This window comes from Giraffa tippelskirchi, chromosome 3 (genome assembly GCF_054371585.1).
Source record: "Giraffa tippelskirchi isolate mGirTip1 chromosome 3, T2T-mGirTip1v1.2.pri, whole genome shotgun sequence".
In the NCBI taxonomy this organism is placed as follows: Eukaryota; Metazoa; Chordata; class Mammalia; order Artiodactyla; family Giraffidae; genus Giraffa; species Giraffa tippelskirchi.
Genome location: NC_137277.1, coordinates 703014 through 729262, shown reverse-complemented (window position 1 = coordinate 729262; position 26249 = coordinate 703014). Strand labels below are relative to the sequence as shown.

Below are 26249 nucleotides of genomic sequence, written 5' to 3'. Positions count from 1 at the left end.
CTTTGGGGACTAGAGTCCTTCGATGTCATGAGCGTGAATGTGATCACAGAACTACACACACACACACGAGTGAGTCTGTGTAAACACTGGTGAAATCCATGCAGCAGCGTTGTGCCAACATTGTACCAACACCCGCTCCTGGATTTTGATCCTGTCCCTGCAGTTTTGTAAGGACACCATCATTGGAGGGAGAGTTCCCAGGTGGCGACTGGTATAAAGAACCCACCATCCAGTGCCGGAGACACAGGAGACATGGGTTTGATCCCTGGGTGGGGAAGATCCCCTGGAGAAGGAAATGGCAACCCACTCCAGTATTCTAGCCTGGGAAGTCCATGGACAGAGCAGCCTGGCGAGTTGCAGTCCACGGGGTCATGGAGAGTCTGACACGACTGAGAGACTAAACAACCGCATCACTGGAGGGAAGCTGAGTGTAGGGCTGACGTGGACACTTTCTGCAGTTTTTACAACTTGTGGGTCTAAAAGTAACTCAAAAACAGAAAATGGAAAGAAGGAACACTTTTGAGATTTTCCTGAGAAGATCATCATTTGCATGGTTTATCATAAATCTAGTTAAAGTAAGTAACTCACCTAATGTCACAGACAATGTAATGGACAGACAAATGCAATAGTCGATTTTTTTCCTTAGGGAGTCAGGATGACTTTAGGAAAGGAAAACGAATGGTGTGTCCTTGGAGAAACACCCGTGAGCCCCCGAGGACACAGGATTGGTCCAGAGGTTCAGGAATAGGGGGGGTTCTTGCCCTCGCCGCTTGCTCCCGAGGACAGAGGATCGATCCAGAGGTTCAGGAATAGGGGGGGTTCTTGCCCTTGCCGCTTGCTCTGCCGTGTAGGAGGATGAGGGGCCCACCAGCCTTGCTGAATGTGTCCTGCTCTAAAATAGAACTAAGGACCTTCTATCTCTGGTGATGGTTAATTTTTTATCTTAATGAAACCTCGGGCTTCTCAGGTGGCCCTAGTGGTAAAGAACCTGCCTGCCAATGCAGGAGACGTAAGAGATGCGGGTTCAGTCCCTGGGTCGGGAAGATCCCCTGGAGGAGGGCATAGCAACCCACTCCAGCGTTCTTGCCTGGAGAATCCCACGGACAGAGGAGCCTGGGGTATAGTCCGTGGGGTCACAGAGAGTCAGACACGACTGAAGTGACTGAGCACACAGCCTCGCAGCCCCGTTTTATTCTGATGAATATTTACATCTACAGTTGGACACTTTGTCAAACTCAGCTTGGCTGGCAGGAAGATTCTTATGGGTTCTTTGCCCAGCTATGCAAGATGCTGTCATCATTAAACGTGAAGAGGCAGACTCTTAAAAAAATTCTATATAAATCTCTAGCAGCAAGGCTAAATAAGCCATAATTTACTTATATTAGGGAATACTTAAATCAAATGAGGTAGGTCTCTCTGTAATGACATGGACAGATCTCCAAGATGTATCATCTGAGGAAAAGAGCAAGGCACGAGGGAAGCATAAAACATAATGACATTCACGTAAAAACCAAGTAACAAGTAAGCCTCAGAGAGAGAACAGCCAAACCGCTCTTCTCTGGGTAGATACGCAAGTAGCTTGCCTCTGGGGAAGTGAGGAGACAGACTAGCTTCAGTGGTAACAGTGAGAGGAGCCTTTAAACACTGTCTGCAAGATTTAAGTTATGAAAGTGAATTCATACATTATCTATGTCATCCAAATTGCCACGGATCCCGGCTGAATTTATCTGGCGATAGTTCAGCTGGTTCACGAGCCCATTCGAGGGAGAGCTTCCAGGGTGAAGGGATTTGGGCGCAGCTGTTGTGTCTGGCGATGAAGGGGCTTGTCTGCAGCGTCTCCAGTCCAGCAGCCTGCCGGGAAGGCATCCACAAGGGATCACTGTGTGCACGGGGTCCTCCAGCCGCTAGCAAAACGGAAGTCTTAATTAAAAGCTATAATATAACCAGCATCTCCTTGCTTTGTAATAGCCTCTATACATTGCCATCATCTCAGGAAAACCTGACATACATAAACATTTATTAATTACAGCTTCCAAATTCCAAAAGAATCTTTGATGGTTTAGTTTGAAATTCTGACATTAAAATAAGATGCTTAAAATATGCAAGTATTCAAACCACAAAAGTGAAAGTGTTAGTCACTCAGTCACGTCTGACTCTACAATCCATGTCCATGGACTGTAGCCGGCCAGGCTCCTCTGTTCATGGGATTCTCCAGGCAGGAATACTGGAGTGGGTTGCCATGCCCTTCTCCAGGGATCTTCCCTGACCCAGAGATCAAACCTGGGTCTCCTGAATTGCAGGCAGATTCTTTACCATCTGAGCCACCAGGGAAGCCCTCAAACCACAAAATCTAAATACTATTCATCAAAAAGATAAGGAATATCCTAATTATCTTGGAGAAGGAAATGGCAGCCCACTGCAGCATTCTTGTCTGGAAAATTTCATGGACAGTGGAGTCTGGCAGGCTACAGTCCGTGGGGTTGCAAAGAATCAGACACAGCTGAGACACACACACACACACATCCTAATTAGTCATCAGTTTCTTCATTTCACCTCAAAGACTGTTTATTGTACGCCTACTGTGGGCAGGTGGTGTGTGAGCAGGCTGGTCCTGGAGCCTGAGAAGGGCTGTCAGAGGCTTGCTTGCCCAACACGCGATGTCCAATGTAACGGTGAGAATCGTACCCTAGTTACGTGAAATCACCTTCGTCTGATGATCTGGTTTTGGTAGTACTCTCAGGTTAACAAAAAGTTTTAAATAGGAATTTTTTAAGTCATAGACTTTTTGTTTAAAACAAACAAACAAACAAAAAACCTGCTTCCCAAGGAGTTTCAGATCGCAGAACCAATGCCAGCCTCACCCTTGGAGCAGATTTTGGTGTTGCTGTGTGGGTGACATTTAGACCCAAGCCTGGCTCACAAGTGTGGCTCATGAGAACACGTCAGATGGTGAGAGCAGGGGCCTCCCTGGTGCTTAGAGGGAGCGGCTGGAAGGAGCAAGGCACGCCCCAGGGCTTCACTGAACAGCAATCTTTTCCAGAAGCCCCTACACCCTGAACTGCAGCCCTCGGTGATGGCCACTTCCGTCCTCTGAGAAAGCTGTGGGGCATTCACACCAGGGTGACCTCCTGCCAAAAACCTGCCATCATTTCACTCACCAAATTAAAAGGGCTTTTGAAGGGATGTCCATTCGAATATGAACATCCTCATCAGAAAGCATGATTGATTGCCTGCCTCCTGGGGTGGGAGGGGTTCTACCTCCTCTAGAGGTTTCCAATTGCATGTTGCTAGATGAGTCTCCATCCTGGTAGCCTCAATTTAAAACTCATCTAGAATACGCCTTCTGGATGCTTACAGATAATTCAAGAACACATCCCGGAAATGCAAGGCTCATCAGCCTCAAAATACTGTGCACTGAAGACCCATGGGTTTACTTTGGATGTATTACAATGTGATGGTGATGACTTTGAAAAGTCCTGGTAGAAATGCTGAGAAATTTTCCAATGATGTGGCTACATTTTAAAACTAAGATAGGAAACGCAGGCTAGCAGATGCTTCCAATAGAGCTTGAAATTCTCCTGTGTTACTTTTTCCTAAGAGGTCTAGAGTTAGACTCCTAGGTTAGACTTCGTCAGTGCCTATGAAAATTGGTTTAGTCAGAAACGTTTCTTCTCTCCCGAAGGTGTCGATGGCAGAGCGTCTGAGCAGAGCATTTCCCGCATTCATTATAATATAATGTCAGGCTTGTGACATATGACAGCGGGTTTCACACTCCACTTAATGAGAGGTTGCCAGTGCCTCAAGAAATAAAAAGTAAGATTTGCAGGTATTGCACGAAGTGAAAAAACTGTTGCCAGCCTGGTGGTAGTGCAGCTTTGGCATGTGGACCAGCCGGGCGTCTGTGGCACCGACTTCCCATCCCTTCTGTGTGGGTGACTGCGGGGCGTCCCCAGCGAACAGGGCAGAAAGCGTGCTCTGTTGAAGACCTGCAGATCCCTCTCACACGTGTGTGTTGGCGGTTCACTGCATGAGATGAGAGATGACTTTAGAGGGTGCTGACAGGTTTCTGCACGCAGGCGGCCTTGCCATCCCAGAAGAACCTGTGGTGTTTGTCTCTTTTCTCCTCTTGCTTTGGTTCCCAGGAAGCCTAGAGACAATGTTAATACCTAATTGCCAGCCTTGGTGCTGGTCCAGTGGCAAATTCAGCCCTGTGCTTTAGGAAATCTCTTTTGTGACTTAGGAGCATGTTATGGTTGGAAGTCGTCTTCTCTTGCATTCGTCCCGGCATTTTTCAGGTTGCAAAGCCCTTTCTCGTTTGTTTCCCAAGTCTCATTCCCCGGCTAGGACGTTGGCTTTATTTCTGCTTCGTAAATAAATGCCATGACTTTTCCAAGGCTGCTGAGCGTGTATCAAGGCTGGATTCAGATCGCAGGTCTCCAGAACCCTGTAACGGCTCTTGTAGGAGAGATGTCGGTTGTGAGAAAGCTGCTGCACACAGGGGTGGTCAACAGGCCGGAGGCGGTGTTGCTGTCATTGTGACTGTCATCGTAGGGACAGTCCTTGGCTGTGCGTGGATTTTAGGGTGTGAGGACTCCTGGTCTCCTCCTGCCATGTCCAGGAAGGCAGCCCCCTCCTGCACCTTCACAGGTGAGAGCCTGAAGGGCTTGGAGGAGGAAGCTTGGGTCTTCCTGAAAAGTGAGGCAAGTCCCCGTGTGCCACGCCGACAGAGATCGATGTGACAGCCGGCTGGCAGGACAGCTGCCTGGGGCCGCCATGCGCCCGGGCTCGGGGCCGCGTGGGAGCTGCCAGGCTGGATTTATCTCTCGCCGATGGTTGACACCGTCCCTCTGCGGGGACAACGGGCTGTCCTTCCCCCCGGCCCCCACACTGCCCTCCACGTGGTGGGACACAGCCTGTACTGTCTGTCCTGGGAACTTTGGATTAGCCCTGACGCCAGCCTGTGCCCGTGATATTCTGTCCAGCATCCTGGGATGTTGGGAGAACTGGTAAGAGGCGAAGCCCGCCCTTTAGACCACGTTCACAGCTGCTACTGGCCAGGAAGGTAACTGCCCAAGGAAGGGGCTGATTTTTCTGACCCTGAGAGACATTTCCGAATAAACTAGGGACCTGCCTCAGTCAGGGACCTGCCTCAGTCACGGACACACGTGTGCACCTGGAACCTCGTAAGCACTCACTCGGTATTTGTGGAGAAACCTTCTAAAGCAGTGGCTCCCTGTCTTCACGTCCCTGCCAGCCTCAGGCTCACCTACAGGGCTTGGCGAAGCCTCGTCCCAGGAGGTTAATTCAGCTGGTCTGGGGAGGGGCTCCATGATTTAATTCCTAACAGGTTTCAGGCCCTGATGATGCCGCAGAGGGACCATGCTTCAGACAGCACCGTCCTAAGGCAGAGATTGGCAGGCTTGCTCTGTAAGGGCCAGCCTGTGTCTGAGCCTTTGTGGGCCTCTGTTACTCAGCTCGGCCGTGGTAGCTACAGAGAAGGTGTGAAGGAATGAGCACAGCTGGGTTCCAGTAAAACTTTATTTATAAAATCAGTGGTGTTCTTGCTTCAAAAAAAATGTGTTGCGAATATTAAAAAAAAAAAATTTTTTTTAAATGTTAGGAGCCAGAGCCTTGTTCTGAGTGAATTTCTGTTAAAAGTCTTGGCTGTTGGTCAAATCTCGAGACTTTGAAGGTCACTAGCATCTGTGTGTGTGTGTGTGTGTGTGTGTGTGTGTGTGTGTGTGTGTCTCTAGTCCTTCAGTCGTGTCCGACTCTTTGGGACCCCATGGACTGTAGCCCGCCAGGCTCATCTGTCCATGGGATTCTCCAGGCAAGAGCACTGGAGTGGATTGCCATTCCCTTCTCCAGGGGATCTTCCCGACCCAGGGATCGAAGCCAGGTCTCCTGCACTGAAGGCAGATTCTTTACCATCTGAGCCACGAGGGGTGCATATGGTGCTTGGGAAATGGTGCTGGTTTGGGTGCACGTCTCGTCTTACGTGCATTTCTGGAAACCTTGTCCAGAAGGATGTGGCCCGAACTCTGCTGACTGGGTGCCGCCTCACGAACACACCCGGACTCGGGCCGCTCTGCTTCCGCCCACGCTGGGCCCCGGGACCCGCACGGCCGTGTGGCCTGAACCGCTCTCCTCGCCTGAGGCACCGTGATCCCCTGGTGGCTCTGGCCCCAGACGCAGTGGTCCTGGTAGGAAGCCCGACGTGTGCGGGTCACACCTGGAAAGCGAGGAGGTGCAGGTGGCCGGGGCCCGGCCCAGAACGGGAGCCCCGTCACAGGACGTCAGAGGAGGGGCCCAGGCGGGGGACGGGAGGGGCGGGCCTGAGCTTGGCGTAGTCCCAGACGCGGTCCCCTCAGGACTGACGATCTGCTTCTCCCTGCAGGACCCGAGGAGCAAGCACAAGTTCAAGATCCACACCTACGGCAGCCCCACCTTCTGCGATCACTGCGGGTCCCTGCTGTACGGACTCATCCACCAGGGGATGAAATGTGACAGTGAGTACGTTTTCTGTGCTCCGCAGCGTGCCTGGGGCCCGCGGGGCCCTGTGATGCCCAGGAACCTTTCAGAAAATTGGTAGATTTCATTCAGATATGGAATCAATTACAAAAGTATAGAATCTCTCCACTGGCAAGGTTCTTGTTTATTACCTGACTTCCCTGCCTAATTAGGAACCCTAAAAGCACCTGATTTCATGCAGTTGGTGCTGTCCCCAGTTTTTCATGATAGGACTCTCCAATCACTGTGAAATGCAGGCTGGTCAAACCCCCAAGCAAATGCCACGTGTTGAAAGAAGACAGCCCACCCCCAGATTCCACATTTGGTTCAGCTTCAAGATGAGCTGAGCATCCACAGTCATTATCCGCCCGTGTCTCCAATTAGTGGGTGGACTGTGGAAAAATCCAGTGGGCTCTCCTTGGAGCCAAAACCACAGTGAAAATAAGAACAGGATCTTGCTTTAAGTTCCCTCATCCTGGGCACTTACGGGCAGATCAGATCCTACCAGGCCAGTGGGAGATGAAATCCCAGAAGACGCCCACCCTCTCCCCTTCTCCCTTTTTGTCCTGTGTGTGTTTGCACCAACTGCAGGAGGAAAGACATCTCTTTTCTTCATGGAAACTCTTTGCTTTGATTAATCTCATGTAATGAGATTCCTCAGGCTATTTATTTGTTTCAATAAAATTTTATATTTAGGGCAGGAGAAGGTAATTAGGGAAGGTAATTGACCAAGCCTGTTTTTCTAGTAGAAGAGGAAGAGTTTGGGTACAATCAGCACATTGTCACTCGATGCTGCTGCTGTTGTGGCCCACGGCCTCATCTGTCCCCACACGGAGCAAAGACATGCGCCTGCATCGTCTTCCCTCGGGATCCGTGGTAAACCTCTGCAGACGCAGGGCCCACCTGTGTAATTCTCAGGAAAGGATCCATGTCTAAGAGGACCCGTGTGATTCAAAGCACGTTGCTCAGGGTGAACTGTACATAGAAGGCAAACTGTGAGCTTTAGGAGGAGACGGGCAGCTTCTCAGGACGCAGGCTTCACCTTCCCGAACCCTGGACCCTAATGGCCTCGAGAAACCCATGTGGTCATCAGGAAAGGTGGTTTCCTGTGCTTCCAGAGATTATCAGATTCCAAAGACACCGCTTTCAGGGTTAGTGCGGATTCTAAATGCGTTTGTAAATACTCTTTTGACTGTCGTAAAACTTGGAGCAAAAGCGAATACTCGGCTGTGTTAGGCCCTCGACCGTGACAAGTTGAAGGGGACCTTGAGACTGATGTTCTGGCTTCACTCAGTGGGCAGACCAGGCCACGTGTCTCCTGCCACATCCTCTTCCGTGTCAGCCGGGACCGTGACTCGTGCCCTTAAACAGGGGTGCCGGCTGTACGTGCTCTTCTGGGTGGACCAGGATTGGGGGTGCTGCCAACTTTCACACAGGCCAAAAATGAATGCATCCTCGAGGCTGAGCTGAGTCTCTACCGAGCGTCCCCTGCAGCTCGGTTCATAGTTGTGTTAGGATCAGAGGGCGTTAATGGTTACCCAGGAATGTCCTAATAGTAAATAAATGGTATAGGTTTGAATTTATTAGCCAATGTATTCTAATAAAAGGGCTTCCCTGGTGGCTCAGTGGTAAAGAATCCATCTGCCTGCCCATGCAGGAGATGTAAGTAAGATGCGGGTTCAGTCCCTGAGTTGGGAAGACCCCCTGGAGGAGGAAATAACAGTCCACTCCAGCATTCTTGCCTGGAGAATCCCATGGACGGAGGAGCTTGGCGGGCTGCATCCTGGGGGTCGCAGATTCGGTCACGACTAGAGTGACTGAGCACGCACGCGTGCTGGTAAAATCACAGGCACCTGAGGTTCACGTGTCAGGGCCCCACTCCAGATTCTGGGTACGGGCTGTGTTCCCACCCGAAGCTGTGTGTCGTGTTCTGTTTTTAACTCTTTTCCTCAGAGTCGGAGGGGCTCTGGGCTGCATCTGTGTTCCGAGCTGCAGCAGGAGGAGAATGAGCCGGTGGTCGGGGACCAGGCCCCTCCCCTGACTTGCGTGGCGGAGACCCCCTCTCCCATGTCCCTACACCCTGTAGCGTGGTGGTGCTGTGGGCATCCCTGCTTGATGGGCAGTCAGCTACCCCCTGCAGGCTCACCTCGCAGCGGGCAGAGCAGCAGCAGGCACTTCCCGGGACGCACCAGCTCCGAGTGATGCGGCTGACACAGGACGCAGCCTCGATCCTTTCTCTGCCGCCCTCCAGGGTCCACAGCACAGCTTTTCAAGAGCCCTGTGTGACTGAGACCTGTGCTTTGCGATGCTTCTTGCTATTTAGTTCATCATGTTAAAGTTACACGGGCTTCCCTGGTGGCTCAGCTGGTAAAGAATCCACCTGCCACTGCAGAAGATGCAAGAGCTGAGGGTTCAGTTCCTGGGTCGGGAAGATCCCCTGGAGGAGAAAATGGCACCCACTCTACTATTCTTGCCTGGAGAGTCCCATGGCCCGAGGAGTTAAACACTCAAAACGAGAACGGCAAGACGGCTCCACCTTGACGTGTCAGAAGGGCCTTGTGGTGCCCCCGGGGGATTCTTGAGGGTTCCAGGGGCCACCCGCTCCTTCTGGAAGCCTGAGGTACGGAGCCAGTGGAGCAGGAACGCCTACACAGAGTCGTATGTTTGTGCTCCGTGCACAGGACTCACTCTTTTCAGGGTTTCTTTCGTTCTCCTCAATAAGACTGATCTTTAGTCCTCTCCCAGTCTCCCCCATGTAATGTCAGCTGGTGAGGAGTGCCTTATCAAGCCAGGCGTGCATTTGTTTTATGAAGAATAATATTTAAATATTTGAAGATAGGTTTAACATATAAATCGCAGGTTCTCCTAAAAACAACAACCACAAACAAAAGCAATGCACATAAGCCTCCTTAAAGAGTTCGCTGAGGAAAAGAACGTTTTCTGAATATCATATACTCAACCCTGCAAATTCTCAGGAAGGCATAAGAAATTCTTTGGCAGAAAGAATCCTGTTTAAAATGTGTGCGTTACTTGCCTCTGTGTGCATAAAGTATTAATTAGTCCATGTTTGTACGCATTTACCTGCCTGGATTTTGTTTGCTGTTAACATTGTAGGCACGTTCAGAAGACCAGGCGGGGGTGATCTGCTTCAGTTACGGCTGGACAGATATGGATGGAGTATTTTAAGGATGTTGTCACTCACAGGAGCCTGTGCTGTGAGGGACGTCTGCTAGCAGCTCTTTCTGTCACCGACGCTCGACAGCAGAGTATCGAGTTAGAGGGCGGCTCACTTCCGCTTCTGCTCATGCAACCAAAACACAGAGGGGGGTGGTTCCAGGCCACGCGCCAGCCTCACCCTTTGCTTTCTTGACTCGCAGCCTGTGATATGAACGTCCACAAGCAGTGCGTCATCAACGTGCCCAGCCTCTGCGGGATGGACCACACGGAGAAGAGGGGCCGCATCTACCTGAAGGCCGAGGTCACTGATGAGAAGCTGCACGTCACAGGTGAGCCCCCCGTGTGCGGCCGGGCTGCCCCGCAAGCCTTCAGGCCGGGGGAGGCGGCCCCGAGGCCGGGCTGGACGCAGAGCCGCTGGTCCACGTGCACCCATCTCCCGGGGCCTGAGCGCCGTGTGGAGAAGGGCTCTGAGAGCATGGCTGTCCCCCTGGTGATGGGGCAGCAGAAGCCGGGGCACAAGATGCCGCTGCTGAAGGTGCAACCTGGGCGGGGCAGCTCAGGGGTGGTCCAGGGGTTTCAGGGCGTCGGGCTGTGATGACCTAATGAGGCGGCCGTGATGATAGCAGCAGCCCTTGGGGTATTTACACTCCTCTGCTCTGCGTGGGGTGCTGAGAAATGCACACAGATTAATTTATTACTTTTCACAACTGCCAGATCACTAGCGTCATTTTCCAGAAGAGGAAACCGAGGCCCCGGGAGACGGGGTCCTGCAGAGTCACAGCGTGACCCAGACCCTGTGCTTCCAGCCGTCACTCCCCCCACACCGCTTACCCACGAGGGCCCGGCCGCAGTGGCTCCACGTCCGTGTCCCTGACCAGGCACCCCCCTCGGGCCGTGTCTGGGGGGGCGCTGTCACAGCACAGCTCCTCCTTTGGGCTCCCACCAAACCCACGCTCAGCCGAGGGTCCTCAGGGTGACTGGACGTGTCTGCCGCGATGCCCACTGTGCTGAGTTAGGGTTGAAGCCCCAGACGGCAGCCGCTGTCGCTCCGTGTTCTGGGCCCACCGCGTCCCACCCGGCGGACACCCCGTCCTCCTGGACAAGGACATCCGCTCTCATCAGATGAGCAGACAGACTGGGTTCCCATTTGTATTTAGGCATTCTAAGCTATCACAGAAACAGAAAAGCTGACTTACTTTTATTGTAAATAACAGAAGATCTTCTAGAAAAATAAAAGACTCAGAGGGTCAGTTGAAGGAAAGAGCTGGGGTAGGGAAGGCTGTCCCAGAGAAAGCTCACTTTGCGGAACTTGCTCACATTTTTTTCTTTGAAAACTAATCAAGTTTTCTACCCCGTGCTGTCCTGTCAGATAAGTATTCAGGGAAAATCAGAGGATCTCAAGCTGTTGCAAGGGGAGGGTCCCTCGCTTTGCCACCAGGCGACCTCATGAAACGAACCAGCGCAGCTGATGAGCAGCATGGGGTCGTGTGTAAAGTCCCCACGGCAGACACGGGCTCCCTGTGACCCTGTCTCAGAGAAGTCGCTTTATTTTCTCAGGACCTCCCGACCTGCATCCTTGCACGTGGGGCTGTGAGTCTCGCCTGCGTTCCCTCTGGTTGGACTGATGCTGCAGGGTTTGGACTGCAAACCCAGGGTTGGACTGATCCGCTCTGACTGATGGCCGGGCCCCCGGGCCCAGAGCAGGCGGACCCCGGGGGCTGGTGCACGAGCCGGTCCACACCGTCGCCGCCCTTCACTGACCTCTCTCTTTTTACTACTAAGGCTCCTCCATTGTCAAAGTCATGTAGGGGGGCAGGGAGCGTACAGTTTCAGAGGAAATCACCATAAAACGGAGACTCACCGAGTAGTAAGGGACAGAGCGGCGTAAGGCCGAGTGCCTGTCCTTGGCCTGAAAGCCCTGTGCTGGCCCCCGCCCTGCAGGTGAGCAGGCAGACCTCAGCCGGGAGGATCACGGCCCCGCCTCGGGCAGGACCACCTGGCCGGGGGTTGCTCCCACCCCTGGTGCTTCTGAACACAGACCCCAGGCCGCACGCTAGACTGGCCGCGTCATTCCTCGTGCTGCTGCCCAAGGGGCCCGGCTCCGCTGAGCCTCAGGAGTGGCACCGGGGCCCCGCTGGGGCAGCTCACGGTACCCGGTGCAGGAGAAAGACCCACCTCACGGGGACAGCAAGGCGAGCCTCCTGGAGCTCGGGGGCTGCTCACAGCGGCGTCGCCAAGAGTTGAACTTGACTGTGGAATCGTCTCGGGGGAGACACCTGTGCTGAGTCAGACTTTCCACGCATGACAGCCGGCGGCACCTCCGACTATAGTCTGGGACACGTCGCTCGAGAATCGGTCTGCACGTTTGTGCAGAGAGGTAGCTCTGCTCTAGGACCGTGAACTCAGCGGCTCCTCAATACTAACAGCAACAGCAGCTCAGTGACCGAGCACGTCCCACCAGAGGGGCACCTTTGAGGCGCTTTAGCTGATTGACTTGTTTAAACCTGTGCAGACATTTATTCTCCTTACAGAGGATGAAACCGAGGCACAAAGAAATTACCTTGCCGAAGTCACACAGATCGTCATTTTAACGGAAACCTGTTTCATGGATAGAAGTAGAGATATTTTGGTGACGGTGCCAGGGAGAATCAGAGTCTCATCTTAGCTCAGGCTGCTGAAATAATACCACGGGCTGAATTTCTCCTAGGTCTGGAGGACGGGAAATACAGGATCAAGGTGTCCATTGACAGTTTCCGGAGAGAACCGTCTTCCTGGCATGGAGCGGCTGCCTCCGGGCTGTGTCTTCACTTAGGGGACAGGGCAGAGAGGAGGTTGAGAGTGGGCAGAGGCGACAGAGGAGGGTTCCGTGCTGTGGACGCTTCAGGCCCGTTCCCACCCTGAGGGCTCCTCATGACCCTTCACCCCAAGGCCCCGCCCCTGCACCATCCCCAGGGGGTCAGGGCCTCAGCATGCAAAGCTGGGGGCACAAACATTCCATCCACAGCAAATCTGATTTAAAAACACAGTTGTTATTTGTGTGCAGGAAATTCAGTCCTAAATGTAGAATGCCAAACTAAGGGAAATAACTAATTAGTAATCATTTCTTTAAAATTTGTAGAGTAATTTTAGATGTTCAGAATCAGAATTAGCCTGGCTTCAAGGAGAACGGAAATATAAATAATAAACAGTAGCTAGCAGCACTTGTGGTATCAAAAAAAAGTCACAAAAGCAAACAGCCCAGAGTTCCCTACATCTTTCACCCGGCAGCTCCCAAACCATAGTTCAAGTATCAAAGGAGTCACATTTTTAATAGTACCTGATAAGTTTGTGAATCACAGATACCTGTGTTAGTCAATAGAAATGTTTTAAAGAGTCAAAGAGTGAAATCAGATATCGGGTATTAACATATATGTATATGGAATCTGGAAAAATGGTACCGATGAAGCTATTTGTGAGATAGGAATAGAGATGCAGACATAGAGGGGAGACTTATGGGCGCAGTGGGGGAAGGAGAGGGTGGGGTGACGTGGGAGAGTCACCCTGAAGCACATACATCCCCACGTGTAAGACAGCCAGCCAGCGGGGGGCTCCGCGCGGGGCTCTGGGATGACCCTGAGGGGCAGGACGCAGGCGGAAGGATGCTCAGGAGGGAGCGGGTGGATGTACTCTGACAACGGACTCAGGTTGTTGTACGGCGGAGACCGACACTGCAAAGCAACTATACTCCAACAAGAAAACAAGAGCCAAAGAGAAGAGACCCGACTTCCTTGTCCAGGACAGAAGGAGCCCAGACAGGCCGCTTCGGGGGTGCCCGCCGTCTCCCGCATCACCTGCCTGGCCCCCTGCTCACCCAGCAGAAGAGGCCCCGCCGTCGTGACAGAAGGTCTCAGTAACACAGGTGCCCTCCTGTGTCCTGCCCGGGTCCCTGCTGTCCACAGGGCTGGACCTTTCTCCCTGCTGAGCACCTGCAGCCCTGTTTCACGCACACCTGGAGTACGGAGCCACCAAGCACTGTCCTCTCAGCTCAGGGGCAGGAAGCCGCAGGGACGAGGCGGGAAGTGGTGGGGCTGCAGCGTGAGCCCAGGGCCGACTCCCGAACCCAGAGGCGGAGACCCTCCCACGTCTCTCATCAATTAAAGAGTCTCTTTGGGATAAACAGCAAACCCATAAATATTTGCTCAACTCACATCAGCACCCCACAGGTTCTCTGAGGTGACGGAAGGTCTAAACGTGGGACCAACATCGGAGCAGAAAAGGGTACCGCGTGGAGCAATTCAAGGACGAGCCACGTGCACGTGTAACTAAGCGCTCAGTTCCGTGGGTGCTGGACGGTCACTGTTGAGAGGTGCTGGAGTGACTAGGGGGAGGGGGAGGGAGAGACCTCTGGAGGAGGTCGAAGGACGGGGGTGTTGGAGAGGCCAGAGGGGAGAGAGCGCAGGAGAGGGTGAGGGGAGGTGAAGGGATTAGCCAGCCTTGGTTTTTCCACTGGTCATCTACGGATGTGAGAGTTGGACCATAAAGAAGACTGAGCGCTGAAGAATTGATGCATTTGAACTGTAGTTTTGGAGAAGACTCTCGAGAGTGCCCTGGACAGCAAGGAGATCAAACCAGTCCATCCTAAAGGAAGCCAACCCTGAATATTCGTTGGAAGGACTGATGCTGAAGCTGAAGCTCCAGTTCTTTGGCCACCTGATGTGAAGAACTGACTCACTGGGAAAAGACCCTGATGCTGGGAAAGATTGAGGGCAGGAAGAGAAGGGGGCGACAGAGGACGAGATGGTTGGATGGCATCACTGACTCAATGGACATGAGTTTGAGCAAACTTTGGGAGATGGTAAAGGACAGGGAAGCCTGGTGCGCTGCGGTTCATGGGGTCGCACAGAGTCGGGCACGACTGAGCCTGCACGCAGAACACACACACAGCGAGAACACAGATGTGAACGGTGACCCGTAACGAGCCAGGCTTACAGTGCAGACAGGTGATTTCCTGGGCCAGGTGCGTAAACCATAAGCACTCGTGTTAATTGTTAGATTAACTCCATTTCCATCTGACCTGTGCAGAGTCACCCAGTTCGAAAATAATTCCCAAAGTAAAACAGAAACTCCCAAGGGACTACTGGGATGGAAATTGCCCTTTGGAAATAAGAGATCAGGGTCCTTTCGAGGTTGGTGCAGTATTTATGGGAAAGGCGTCCACTTCCTAGTGTATTTTTACTTCTTGCCTTTGGGCAATGGCGCGATGTTATCTGAACAGTGTCCTTTTTTTCTTTTAATATGTGATTTTAATAGGTTTCCTACATTCCTGTGTGCTTTTTATTTGGTTTGGAGGAGTGGTAAAGAAAAAAAAATTTCCCTCATGGGAACGAATTTTCAATTTAATGTTGTAAATAAATGGAAAAAGCATTGTAGGCTTTACAGCTGTTTTAGGAACACATCTCCCTGAATAGACTGTCTGTGGAAGAGTCTGATTTTCTCAGATGCTTCGTTTGTTAGTTCCACGTGGAGATGGGGGTTCTAATCGGGCTCCAGGGGGAGGGGGAGAACTTCCTGCGGGTGTGAGGATGTGAGGCTCCTGGTGGCTGTGAGGTTGCATCCTCTGAGAACCTTCTAGAGCTGTGTCGGGACCTGCCATCAGGTTTTTGATTTAAATAATAACATCCTGTACATGCTATGTGTCCTTCCACCTTTTAATACCACAGCTGGGGCAGAGCCAGGGCAGTGAGACTCAGCTTTGCATCGTAATCACTCTTTGATTCGACCGTTTGCCATCCATTTATGAGCCCTGCGTCAGGCTGTCTGCCAGGCCCCCGGGGATGCTGAGATGAGGAAGACGTAGAGCTTTTCGTGGGCTGTGTGGTCTTGGGGGGCATTGAGACAAGGAAAGGAACGACAGGCAAGTGCCTGTAAGCACAGAGGCCTTTGGGGGGCGGCCCCTCGCTCACTCCCAGGGAGCGGCGGGTGGCTTCCCAGAGGCCGCGCTGGTGGCGCGGGAGGACCGGTGGGAGGGGCCGCCGCATGACGGGACGTGACTGGCTGCGGGTGTGCGGGGCTCGGCCCCGTCCCGGGTGTCAGGGATGCCAGTGTGCTCGGCCTCGAGGGAGATTCCTTTCTGTTGTCATGGGGTTAGGGCTATAGTCACTACCGTTTAGCGTGCACAGGTCTTAGGCATCATGGAGCAAGAGCTCCGAGTTAAATACTTCTTTCTCAAACAGGAACGTTTAAAGTCCAGGTGGCTCGTTTTTTCACAAGGACAGAACATCAGTCTCCTCCCCTGAGCTCCAGGGGTGATCCCGAGGTTCACGGTGACCCTCGAGTTCCTTTGTGGGTGCCGGGGGAGGGGGTGGGCGGGTGGCCCACCCGTCGCCTGGAAGCTCTGTGCTGGAGCTTTCCACAGCGGCCGGCCAGAAGGCCTGTGGAGTGTGACTGCCTGTCTGGGGCTGCCAGCAGGGAGGAGCTGCACCCAGCCTCTTGCTGAAAGGAAAAGGCATTAGTTGGAGGTCATTTCTATTCAATAAAAGCTTGGTTGTGGGATTAAATGCAGCTCAGGACAGAGCTCATGTGGCTGGTCCTTTGGTTTGGGCTGGGAGGGCAGGCTCAGGTAGCTGCTTATTCAGGTACGTCCAGATTGACCGTCATCAGTGATGCTGTTAATACCTTTGATCACCCAGTTGCCGTGTTTCCATCAGATCCCTCTACTTTAAGTAACTTTCAACATTTGCGATTAATAAGGCACCTGGGTGTTGTGTTTGGAGACCAGCAGCCTTTCACCGATGGTTTTAGCATCGAGGACGAACTTAATCAGTTTTCATGTTGGTGGAGAGGATGCTGAAGTGTTCTCGAGTGAGTCTCAGTCTTGGAAGAACCCACCTCGGGCTTGGCCAGTGCTTGACGTCCAGGCGCTGCTCTGCGAAGGCAGACGGGAACGACCTTGAAGCTGAAAGCATCTCAGGCCTGCGTGTCCCGGAGATGCTCTCAGGGTGCCCAGTTCAGACGTGTGTGCTCTCAGGAGACGGCCGCTGGCTTTTCAGTGGACCCCTTTCCTCTGTGTTCGTCCCTGACTGGACATCCCTAGTCCCGGCTGCCCGTGCCTGTGTGACCCCGTCAGTAGCTGCTGGCTCGCCTCCCCAGGCGTGTCCCTTCCGCCCCCTCCACCCCTGACCCTCAGTTCTCATTGCGAAGAAGAGCTGTGTGCCCTTCCCCAGGGGCATGCCGGTTCCACCCGCTCACCTCTGTTGTGCTGTTCAAGGGCTGTTCCAGGTGGCTCAGTCATAAAGAACCCGCCTGCCAATGCAGGGGACTCTAGAGACGTGAGTTGGATCCCTGGACTGGGAAGGAAATGGCAACCCACTCCAGTATTCTTGTCTGGAGAATCCCATGGACAGGGGGGCCTGGCGGGCTACAGTCCACAGGGTCACAGAGAGTTCCAGGACTGAGCACAGACAGGTACGGGCTGCTCACCCCGCTCCATCGGGAGCGTCATTCAACTCAGTGCAGTTGCCTCTGTGAAGCCCCTCCGAGCGTTTCATGCTCTGCCTAAGATGGGCCGCTTTCTCCTCTCGCCCTTGACACCATCTGCCACATGGTTGTGTGTTTATTAATATTTACGTGCTCATCTCTCCCCGCCAGACCATTAGCCCTTTGAGGTCAGAGATGGCATCTTCTCTCCTGTTCCCAGGGCCTTGAATTTGTGCCTGAGATGTGTTGAGTAAGTGATGATGATGATGGAAGGGTCCAGTGGGCACAGCACTGAGAAAAACGACTCTGCTCTTCTCTGGCCGTGCTGGGTCTCCGCTGTGGTGCACAGGCTTCTCTGGTTGTGGCCTTAGCTGCCCCGCGGGCCAAGAGAGCTTAGTTCCCAACCACAGCCCCTGCGTTGGAAGACGGCTTCTTTACTCCGAACCAGCAGGGAAGTCCCAGAAAGGACTCAGCTTTACACTGTACTCCTGCGTCCCAAATCTAAGCAAGTCTTCCCGTCTTAGCCTTCCGTCTGAATCGCATGAAAGGGATCCCATTTTAGCCTATTTCATAAAGCCACCTGACTTCTGGGATCCTTCAGAGAAACATACGTCCACCAAGAAGAGGTCGCATCTTCTCCAAGAGACGCGTCATTGTGAACAGCCCCACCGTGGTCCTCATCCTGACCTCCCACGCTGGCAGAGCTGACCGTCCAGTGTACGCCGGCTGGCGGGGGCTTGCTATGGACTCTTACTCCTGCAGGGCTCTCTGGGCAGTGACTCAAACCCAGCTCTCCCCGCGGAGCACTCGGGGTGCTCGTGGGCAGCACAACGGCCAGGCTGGGGCAAGGGTGGCCAGCGTCATTTCCTTCAGGCACTGTCTGCCTCTGTCGTAAACACCCCGGTCTCCAAGCTCAGAGTGACACGGCTTCTTTCTCCTGCTTGAGACAACCTCCAGTCCTTTTATAGGGTTCTTTGTAGGAGCCTCAGCCCTCCTCCCGCTTTGACTTCAGTGACTCCTGCCACAAAGAAGCATTTTTAAAGATGGGCTTTGAACGCCTGCATCCCTAGGAAGAGGAGACACAAATTATTTGTGGGGCCTCTTTCAAGACTACACCTTTAGCATACAGGGACGTTGACACTGACTGAGCCGGTCCTTCTTGTGTGGGATTTTAATTGCTTCTAATTATAGGATTATCATTTAAGCACAAAATTAATTGCCATGAAATTATTGCGAGCAACTTGATCATCTTCTAGAAAGTAAATGCCTTAGCCAAGTGAGGAGCCTCTTAGAGGCTTGAAAATGATGTCATTTTAATCACTTCCACTGAAATGCTCTTTTAACTCTTTGATGGGCAGAGATGTCACGAGGATCCGGATGGGAGCGGGAACACGGCAGAGGGTGTCCCTTCTGGTTCTGCACCAGAAGGTTGGGAAACTTCAACCCCCATGCTTAGGAGTCATTTGGCTCCCCTCCGGAAATGTCCCCAAATGTGGAGACTTCTCCTCTCTTGAGTCAGTGACTCTTCGCGAGTGGGTGGTGAGAGTGCTCCACCAAGAACCTCGAAGCGGCAGATCCCGTCTTTGGTCCAATATTAACCCGTTCTGACGAGCCCACATCTTTCCCACGTGTCCTGATGGACTCTGCAGTCAGTGGCCGGCGTTCCTGATGTCGGCATCGAGATGGGGCTGAGAAGCCTGAGTGTGTTCAGCTCAACTTCCAGGCACCTCCCTCCGCTTGGAAAGAATGCACATTTCCTGAGAAGGCTGAGATAAGTCGGCTCCTGGGGATGTCCTAAAATATCCCTGTGGAATAGCGCGGGGCAGGGCCACCTGCAGGAAGCTCCAACCCAGATCGCCCCCGGGGACCTGCCTTCCTGAGAAGAACAGCGCTTGTAGCTACCACCCACTCTCCTGGGTAATTAGTGCAGGGTTTGTGGTTAATTAAAGACAGTCAGAGTCCCTTTTAAAATCAATGCAGGCATTCTTTGCCTCCAGAATAATGAAGCGAGAACAGATGCAAGGCAAACTTCCTATAAAAGTTTTCGAGGCGGCTCGCTGAATGTGGGGAAAGTCATGGAGAGGAAGTGTGGCTTCACCCGCTTAGACCCGCTGGGCCAGGGATGTCATGGAAGGAAACGCAGGCTTTGCTGAACAGCCAGGGCGGGGGTGTGGGGTGCGGTTTCTTGTTCTGGAAAACTCCTCGCTCACTGGCAGCTCTTCCCCTTGGGTAAGTCTCTCTGCACGTGGACGTCCAGGGCTGGGACTAGGGCTGCAGGACACAGGGGCACATTTTTGGCTGTCCGTCACATCTCATAGGCGGCCTGGGCGACCACTCGCAGAGGAGCCCGTGTGCGTAGGCCTCTGCCCAGAAGCCAGGAGCTTGCGCGTGTGCTTGACGGTTCCCGTCAGCCCTGTGCAGCCTCACGGCCTCCTGCCACCCCGCCCCACCCCAGACGCTCTCTCGGCCCCCTCCCCGAGAGACAGGGACTCTCGGTGACGCTCAGAACCTCAAGCTGGATGCCAGTTTATTTTTGAAAAAAGAAAAATTCCTCGGCATACATCAAACGAGTAACACTCCATTAAGAAAGGATATAGGAACTTACGTTTCTAGGATCATAAAAGTGATCTGAGGCAAAGAGCTGGCTCACTGGAAAAGACCCTGATGCTGAGGAAGGTTGAGGGCAGGAGGAGAAGCCGGCAGCAGAGGATGGGATGGCTGGATGGCATCATCAGCTCAATGGACATGAGTTGGAGCAAGCTCAGGGAGACAGTGAAGGCCTGGGAAGCCTGGTGTGCTGCCGTCCATGGTGTCGCAAAGTATTAGACCCGACTTAGCAGCTGAACCACAACAAGAACAATTTCAGCCAAGTCTGAGCAGCAGATGCCTTCAAGGGACGGCTTGTTTGCAGTGGTGGACGTTCCCACTAACAGAACTGCTTGGGTGGAAGAGGAGAGGAGGCCCCACTCTTCCCCTCCATGACACAGGCAGAGGCTCTGAGGAGCAGAGTTGGAAGGGCACCGACGTGGGCCAGCCCTTTTATGTTATGTTTATAAAAACCAAGGCTTAGAGCGGGAGTGGGACTATTCGGTGGGATTTTGGGTTGTGAAGGACAAAACTCAGTTTCAACCCACTCTTAGAAAGGAGAGGTTCCCCCTGAGAAACTGGGTCTCTTGCGTAGCTCGTGGGCGAGGGCGCGCTGGGGCCCCGGGACGCTGGAGGCGGGGCCGGGCTCTCCGCTCACCCGTCCTTTTCTGGCTGCTGCTTTTGTCTTTTTCGCAGCAAGCTAGGCTTCCTCCGCTCTGCGGGAAGCGCGGCCCTGGGTCTGCCTCTGACAGCTCCGTCTCTCCTGCGGCGTCGGGCCTGATTCCGCGGGGCCCAGGGAAGGGCCTGAATCCGCGGGGCCCAGGGAAGGGTGTTTTGGCTCGTGTTGGGTTAAGTGCCACCTCTGCGCCCTGGACCCTGGGTGACGGGCGCGGTTTATTGGAGGGCAGTCCGTGTGTGCGGGAACGGGGGTGATGCTGAGCAAGCAGAACGACAGGTAGCTTCGTCAGCCAGGGTCATGCAGAAGGGTGGTCGGGGGTGGGATGGGGTGAGAACAGGGTCTTCAGCTTTGAGGCCTTTTCCCTGGACCCTGTTGCCTGTGTATGAAATCACTGAAGAGCCGAGGCAATGTCTAGGCTTCGGTATGAATGTTGCTCATGACTCACAAGTCCCTTTGGAACAAATGAACATATTCCCAGCCTGGCCGGTTTCCAGGAACAGGCAAAAGGATAAAGAAAATGTTTGGACTCGGCCGTGTTTGTCCAACCCCGCCACCCGGCACGTTTATCACCCCTTTTACTCGGAAGCCGTAGGGCAGCGCTCTGGGCTGTGTGTCCGCGGTCCTGGTGGAGAGGAGATCCTCTGAACCGGCCCCCTTAGGGTGTAGGACGAGTGGCCCAGGAAGGTGGAGGCCTGTGCTTGGGGCTGGGGGCCCGGACGAAGCCCCCTTGCCCGCACTGTGGGCTCTTGGCAGCATGGTCTGCAGGCCAAGGCGCTCTCTAGGTCCTGGCAGCTCTGCCCCTCTCACCCCCGCAGCTTTGCCTTCAGGAAGAATTCCAGCTGCGAGATCGAACCGCTGGGGACGCGCTAACAATGCCTCCCAGAAACACCAAGCCACCTGGCTCCCCTCCAGCCCGGGAAGAAAAACAAGGTGTATTTTCCCCATGAGTCAGCCCATCAGGCCCCCCACGGTCAGGAAAACGACGTGTCTCCTGCTTGGTGTGGAGACCGTGGCGACTTCCCTCGGACAGCAGGTCCCCTCGCCCGGTCCTCCCTGAGGCCCTAGACCTCAGAGGCCCACCCGCTAAAGCCCCATGGGGGCCAGAGCCTTCCCGTCCTGCGGTCTCTGGACTGAGGGCCCTGCCTCTCTGGCCGCCCGCCCGTGTAACCTCCGCCTACCTGACTGTTGTGCCAAGCTGCTGCTGGTGGCGGCGCCATGGCTCAGTGGTGTATGAAGAGCTTGGTTATTTTGCCGGATTAAAAGTTTTTCATCCAAGATCCTTGGCCCCTGCTGCTAAGTCGCTTCAGTCATGTCCGACTCTGTGCGACCCCATAGACGGCAGCCCACGAGGCTCCACCGTCCCTGGGATTCTCCAGGCAAGAATACTGGAGTGGGTTGCCATTTCCTTCTCCAGTGCATGAAAGGGAAAAGTGAAAGTGAAGTCGCTCAGTCGTGTCCGACTCTTAGCGACCCCATGGACTGCAGCCCCCCAGGCTCCTCTGTCCATGGGATTTTCCAGGCACGAGTACTGGAGTGGGGTGCCATTGCCTTCTCCGTCCTTGGCCCCTAGTCTTGCCTTTTTTTGGAATTAATTTAACCTCAAGTAGGCTTGATGCATGTGGTCGCCTTGGGAAGTTCTAAAGTGTTGACAGATGGGCTCAGTTGGAGAACGATCCCAAAGGTAGTGAGAGCGTCCTGGTTTGTTTTTTTAATTGTGGTGGAGGTGACCAGAGGCTCTGCCAGGTGAAAATCTCATAGCCCTGACCTGGGGAGTCTAGCTAATGTTTATCTTCGGCTTCGTATTCTCAGGTTAAAGACCGCGGTGGTAGCACAGATGGAAGAGCCTTGGGGAGACGGCTTGTTACTATGTGGCCTTTGTCTCCTAAAGCTGTCGTGTTCCAGGAGCAAATACTGATACGAGTGCCCCAGTAGCCCCAGAGGGCACATCCCTGAGAGCATCATTTTGAGCCCATTTCTGGGGGCCAGGAGTGTGGGAGAGTCGTCCATCCCTCTGGTGATGGGACTGGCCCTGTGGATGGCCGGGCCCTCTCCTGCTGGCAGATACAGGACCATCGCTGGCCAAGCAGGTGTCATGGGTGATGCTCAGCATCGAATTCCTGATGAGGGAGACTGCAAAGGCCAGCTGAACACGGGGCTCCCCCAGACGAGCCGGCAAGAGCACATCCTGCTCAGAGCCTCGTGTGAAGGTGATAGAGAGGAAGCTGCTTTCACTGGGCCTTGTCTCTCGAGGGTTCGGCTGCTTCAGGGTGAAAAGAGAGAGAGAAGCAGTGAACACGTCCATCTCTGCCACACTGATGTGGGTGCTTATGATTTTATTAGCAGCTGCCTGGGAGCCAGGCCTGACTTAATTTAATTTAATCTCCTCGGTTATTTTCAGCTCAGCTCAGTCTATTTTCAGCCCAGATGGAGGAGAAGTCATCAGATGGAGGGGCTGGCTGGGGAAAGGGCGGGGGGCTGCCTTCCGTGCCCCCAACCCAGTGACTCAAGCTTGACCCCTCCTTTCGAGGAGACGGGTCCCCAGACCAAGTTCTTGTTCTCACCGAGCTCCTCTCTGGGCCGTCACCTTGTTGCTCTGAGTAACCGTGAACACCGAGAATAAAAAGGGAAGGAAATTTGTCCGGTGAACAGAGAGAGGGCAGCTGAAGAGGAATCGCCCTCAGTCAGGACACCGTGCACCTGCATGCCCAAGGCTGTATTTTAAAACGTGTTGGAAATCTCAAACAGTTTAAAGTGCAGGCTGGGGCTCCTCTGACAGCCCAGTGGTTACGACTCTGGGCTCCCAATGCAGGGGGCACGGGTTCAATCCCTGGTCAGGGAACTAGATCCCACATGGCAAAAAAAAAAAAAGTACAGGCTTGTCCCAAGAATTAACAGAGTCGAATATGACAAGAGAAATGGCCTCTGATCAACAGAGCATGGAGAAAAGATGGCTCATTTCAGAATGTTGTTGGGAGAGTTGTCTAAACATTTGGAAGAAAAAAATAAGCATCGTGCCTCACAGTGTACACCAAAATAATTTTCCAATGGATTTAAAAGTTAAATATATTAAAAAAAAAAAAAGACAGGATAATTGAAGAAAACTTAAGTGAATATTTGGCTAATCTCAGGAAAGGCAAGGATTTTCTGAATAGAAAAGAAATGGAAGAAGTGAAAAAGGAAATGCTTGGCAGACTTCGCTGTATAAAGACTTGAGCTGCTGGAAGCATGGGGAGTGAAATCTAAATGGAGTTTGCAGCACACGAGACAAAGGGCCTTTGTTGTTCCTTCCCATCTGAAGAGCTCTTGCGACCTGGTAGGAAAACGCTCTGCCGCCCCAGAGGGAACTTGGACAAGGACAAAATCACGGGAAAAGAGACGGTAACATAGCAGGCGAAATAGTCAAGCCTGAAAACAGTCAGGAGGCCACGGTTACAGGGCTATTTTTAGGCTTTATCCCCACACCCTTCATAAAACCTTGGTATGACTTCTGGGGGAGTAATTTGGCAATGCACATCAGAGTCGTGAACGATTTCACCCACTCCGATCCACTTCTAATAATAATGTGTATCCTGAGGGAAAACAGAAATTCAGATGGATGTTGATGCGTGAAGATGATCCGTTGCCATGTGATTTACCCAAAGGGGAAGAATTTTAATCTACATAGGTGGCCTGAAACAGGGAATTGATAAAACAGATTATGATATAGCTAGAAAATGGGATGTTAGCCTTTTAAAATGTTTTCAAAACATACCTTGTTGTGTTATAAAGGCGGGTTCCTAAACTGTGTTCTTAGGGAAGTACCTGGTGGTCCAGCAGTTAGGACTCGGTGATTTCACTGCTGAGGGCCCAGGTTCAATCCCTGGTCAGGGAACTAAGATCCTGTAAGCCGTGTGGTGTGGCCAAAAAAAATTAAAAACCCAAAACAAAACAAACAGAAGACCCCTCTGTTCCTAGACATGAACTCTACAAAAATAAATATCTCAGTGCAGATCAATGCAGAGCCAAGAGTCTGGCGGTAATTGCACCATGCCAACAGCGGTTCTCTTATAGCAGAAGCATAGGTGATTTTCCTTTTCTTCTTAATACTTTTATGTATTTTAGTATTTGAATGATGAGTATATCCACTCCTCTCATAATAAGAAAAAGAAGTCTTTCTTAACAGCTTCTTGTTGTTTATACAGAATCATTTGGGCTCCCATAACCTGGAAAATATTATTTCTCCAACAACCAGATTCCATTTCCTCTTGCAACTTTAAGGTTACAGAACTTTAATAGAAATTATTATTTTCCACTAACTGGAAGAGAAAAAGTAGTGAAATATTTATGATTCTTGTCCAAGGACCAAAAGCTGCTTTTTCTCATCTCAGGCCAAATTCTTCTAAGTTCTCTTTTATTAGTTTATGGGAATTCGGTGATAGTTGCTGACTTGGGTTTTTTCTGGTCTGCGGATGGCACTGGGTTTCCTGGGACAGAAATTACATTCTTATCATCCAAGTGTGGGCTTCACCAGTGAGACAGAACGTTCAGTGAATAGGTCCTGGGGGGAGGTGGTGCGGTCCTGGATCTGGAGTGGGGTGGGGAGGGCTGAGCAGGTGGACTTCCTGCAGCGTATTTTCCTCACCTTTGTCTTTGGCCATAAAGGAAGCAAAGGTGATGAAATGTTTGGTCACATTTTCTTCACGTGTGTGTGACCAAGTGGCTTCAGTCGTGTCCAACCCTTTGCAACCCTATGGAGTGTAGCCCACCAGGATCCGCTGTGCACAGGGTTCTCCAGGCAAGGATTCTGGAGTGGGTTGCCATTTCCTCCTCCAGGGGATCTTTCCAACCCAGAGATCCAACTCGGGTCTCCTGCGGCTCCTGCATTGCAGGCGGGTTCTTTTACCACTGAGCCACAGGACATGGAGGAGATCAAATCCAAAATTCTGGAGGTTTCAACATAGACGGTGTCAGCAGACAACACATGTCATCAGATCAGATGGAGCAGAGAGATAGCACCAGGGGCCCAGGGTGTTCTCAGAGTCATGGTGCATCATTACCCAGTCAAAAATCGCTCCTTGTGGCCAATGCCACCTTAATATTTTATTCCCAAAATCCAGAGAAGCTCTGTATGGGACTTCCATTCCCCAAGTGAGAGGGGTCCTTTCCGGCTTGTTTCCCCTAAAAGCTGGGGCTGTGTCATGTCCTTTAAACCTCTGGGGGCTCAGTGACCCTTCCTTCCAAGCAGTTAACATTTTCTAAAACGTGCCGCCTGCTTTGGACCCGACTTTATCCTCCATCGAGAAGGCCTGTAATGCTTTTTCTTGTCCGACAGTCCCTCCAAATGGACACTTCATGAACTGCACCCGGAGGCGTGGTGTTCGCCCGCTCTCCAGTCGGCTGTAGCTTCTCAGCCCAGAAAATCTCCGGGTCTCTCTCAGGCCATGGACCAGGTGCGGGGAGACGCCCCACCAGGTGGGGCCTGGAGCTGCCCCAGCTCTCAGGTTGCCCCAAATCTCTAGACTTGAAGCTCCAGTGGGCCAGGCGGGCAGGGAGGGGAGGCTGGAGACCATGGGTCTGGCGCCGAGGTCCAGGCTGCAGCCCTGGGAAGGATGGGGAAGGGGCAGGTCCCTGCTGGCCAAGGACGGGGCAGGGTGAACCTGGGGGCCCAGGTGGAGGGGCGTGAGGCTCGGGGGTCAGGATGCAGCTCCCAAGCTTGTGTCATGAGCCACACTCGGCAGCAGGGCAGGGGCTTCCTGGTGGGGGCTGAGCGTCAGGGGCCAGGCGAGTACCGAGTACGCCGTTTGACATGCTCAGCAATCGGCCCGTTGGGGCCAGCCCGCCATCCCCTGGGTGTGTGTGAGTC

General features: G+C 52.9%; 1 protein-coding gene across 3 annotated transcripts in view; it reads left to right on the top strand.

Moving 5' to 3' along the window:
- The window catches only part of PRKCA (protein kinase C alpha), a 289903-nt gene that overhangs the window by 204119 nt on the left and 59535 nt on the right, over nucleotides 1–26249 (top strand). For all 3 annotated transcript variants that reach the window (XM_081580772.1, XM_081580771.1, XM_081580774.1), the window contains exons 4-5: nucleotides 6398–6509; nucleotides 9888–10016. In XM_081580772.1, coding sequence (XP_081436898.1) covers nucleotides 6398–6509; nucleotides 9888–10016 — 241 coding nt within the window. The remainder of the gene's footprint in view (nucleotides 1–6397; nucleotides 6510–9887; nucleotides 10017–26249) is intronic.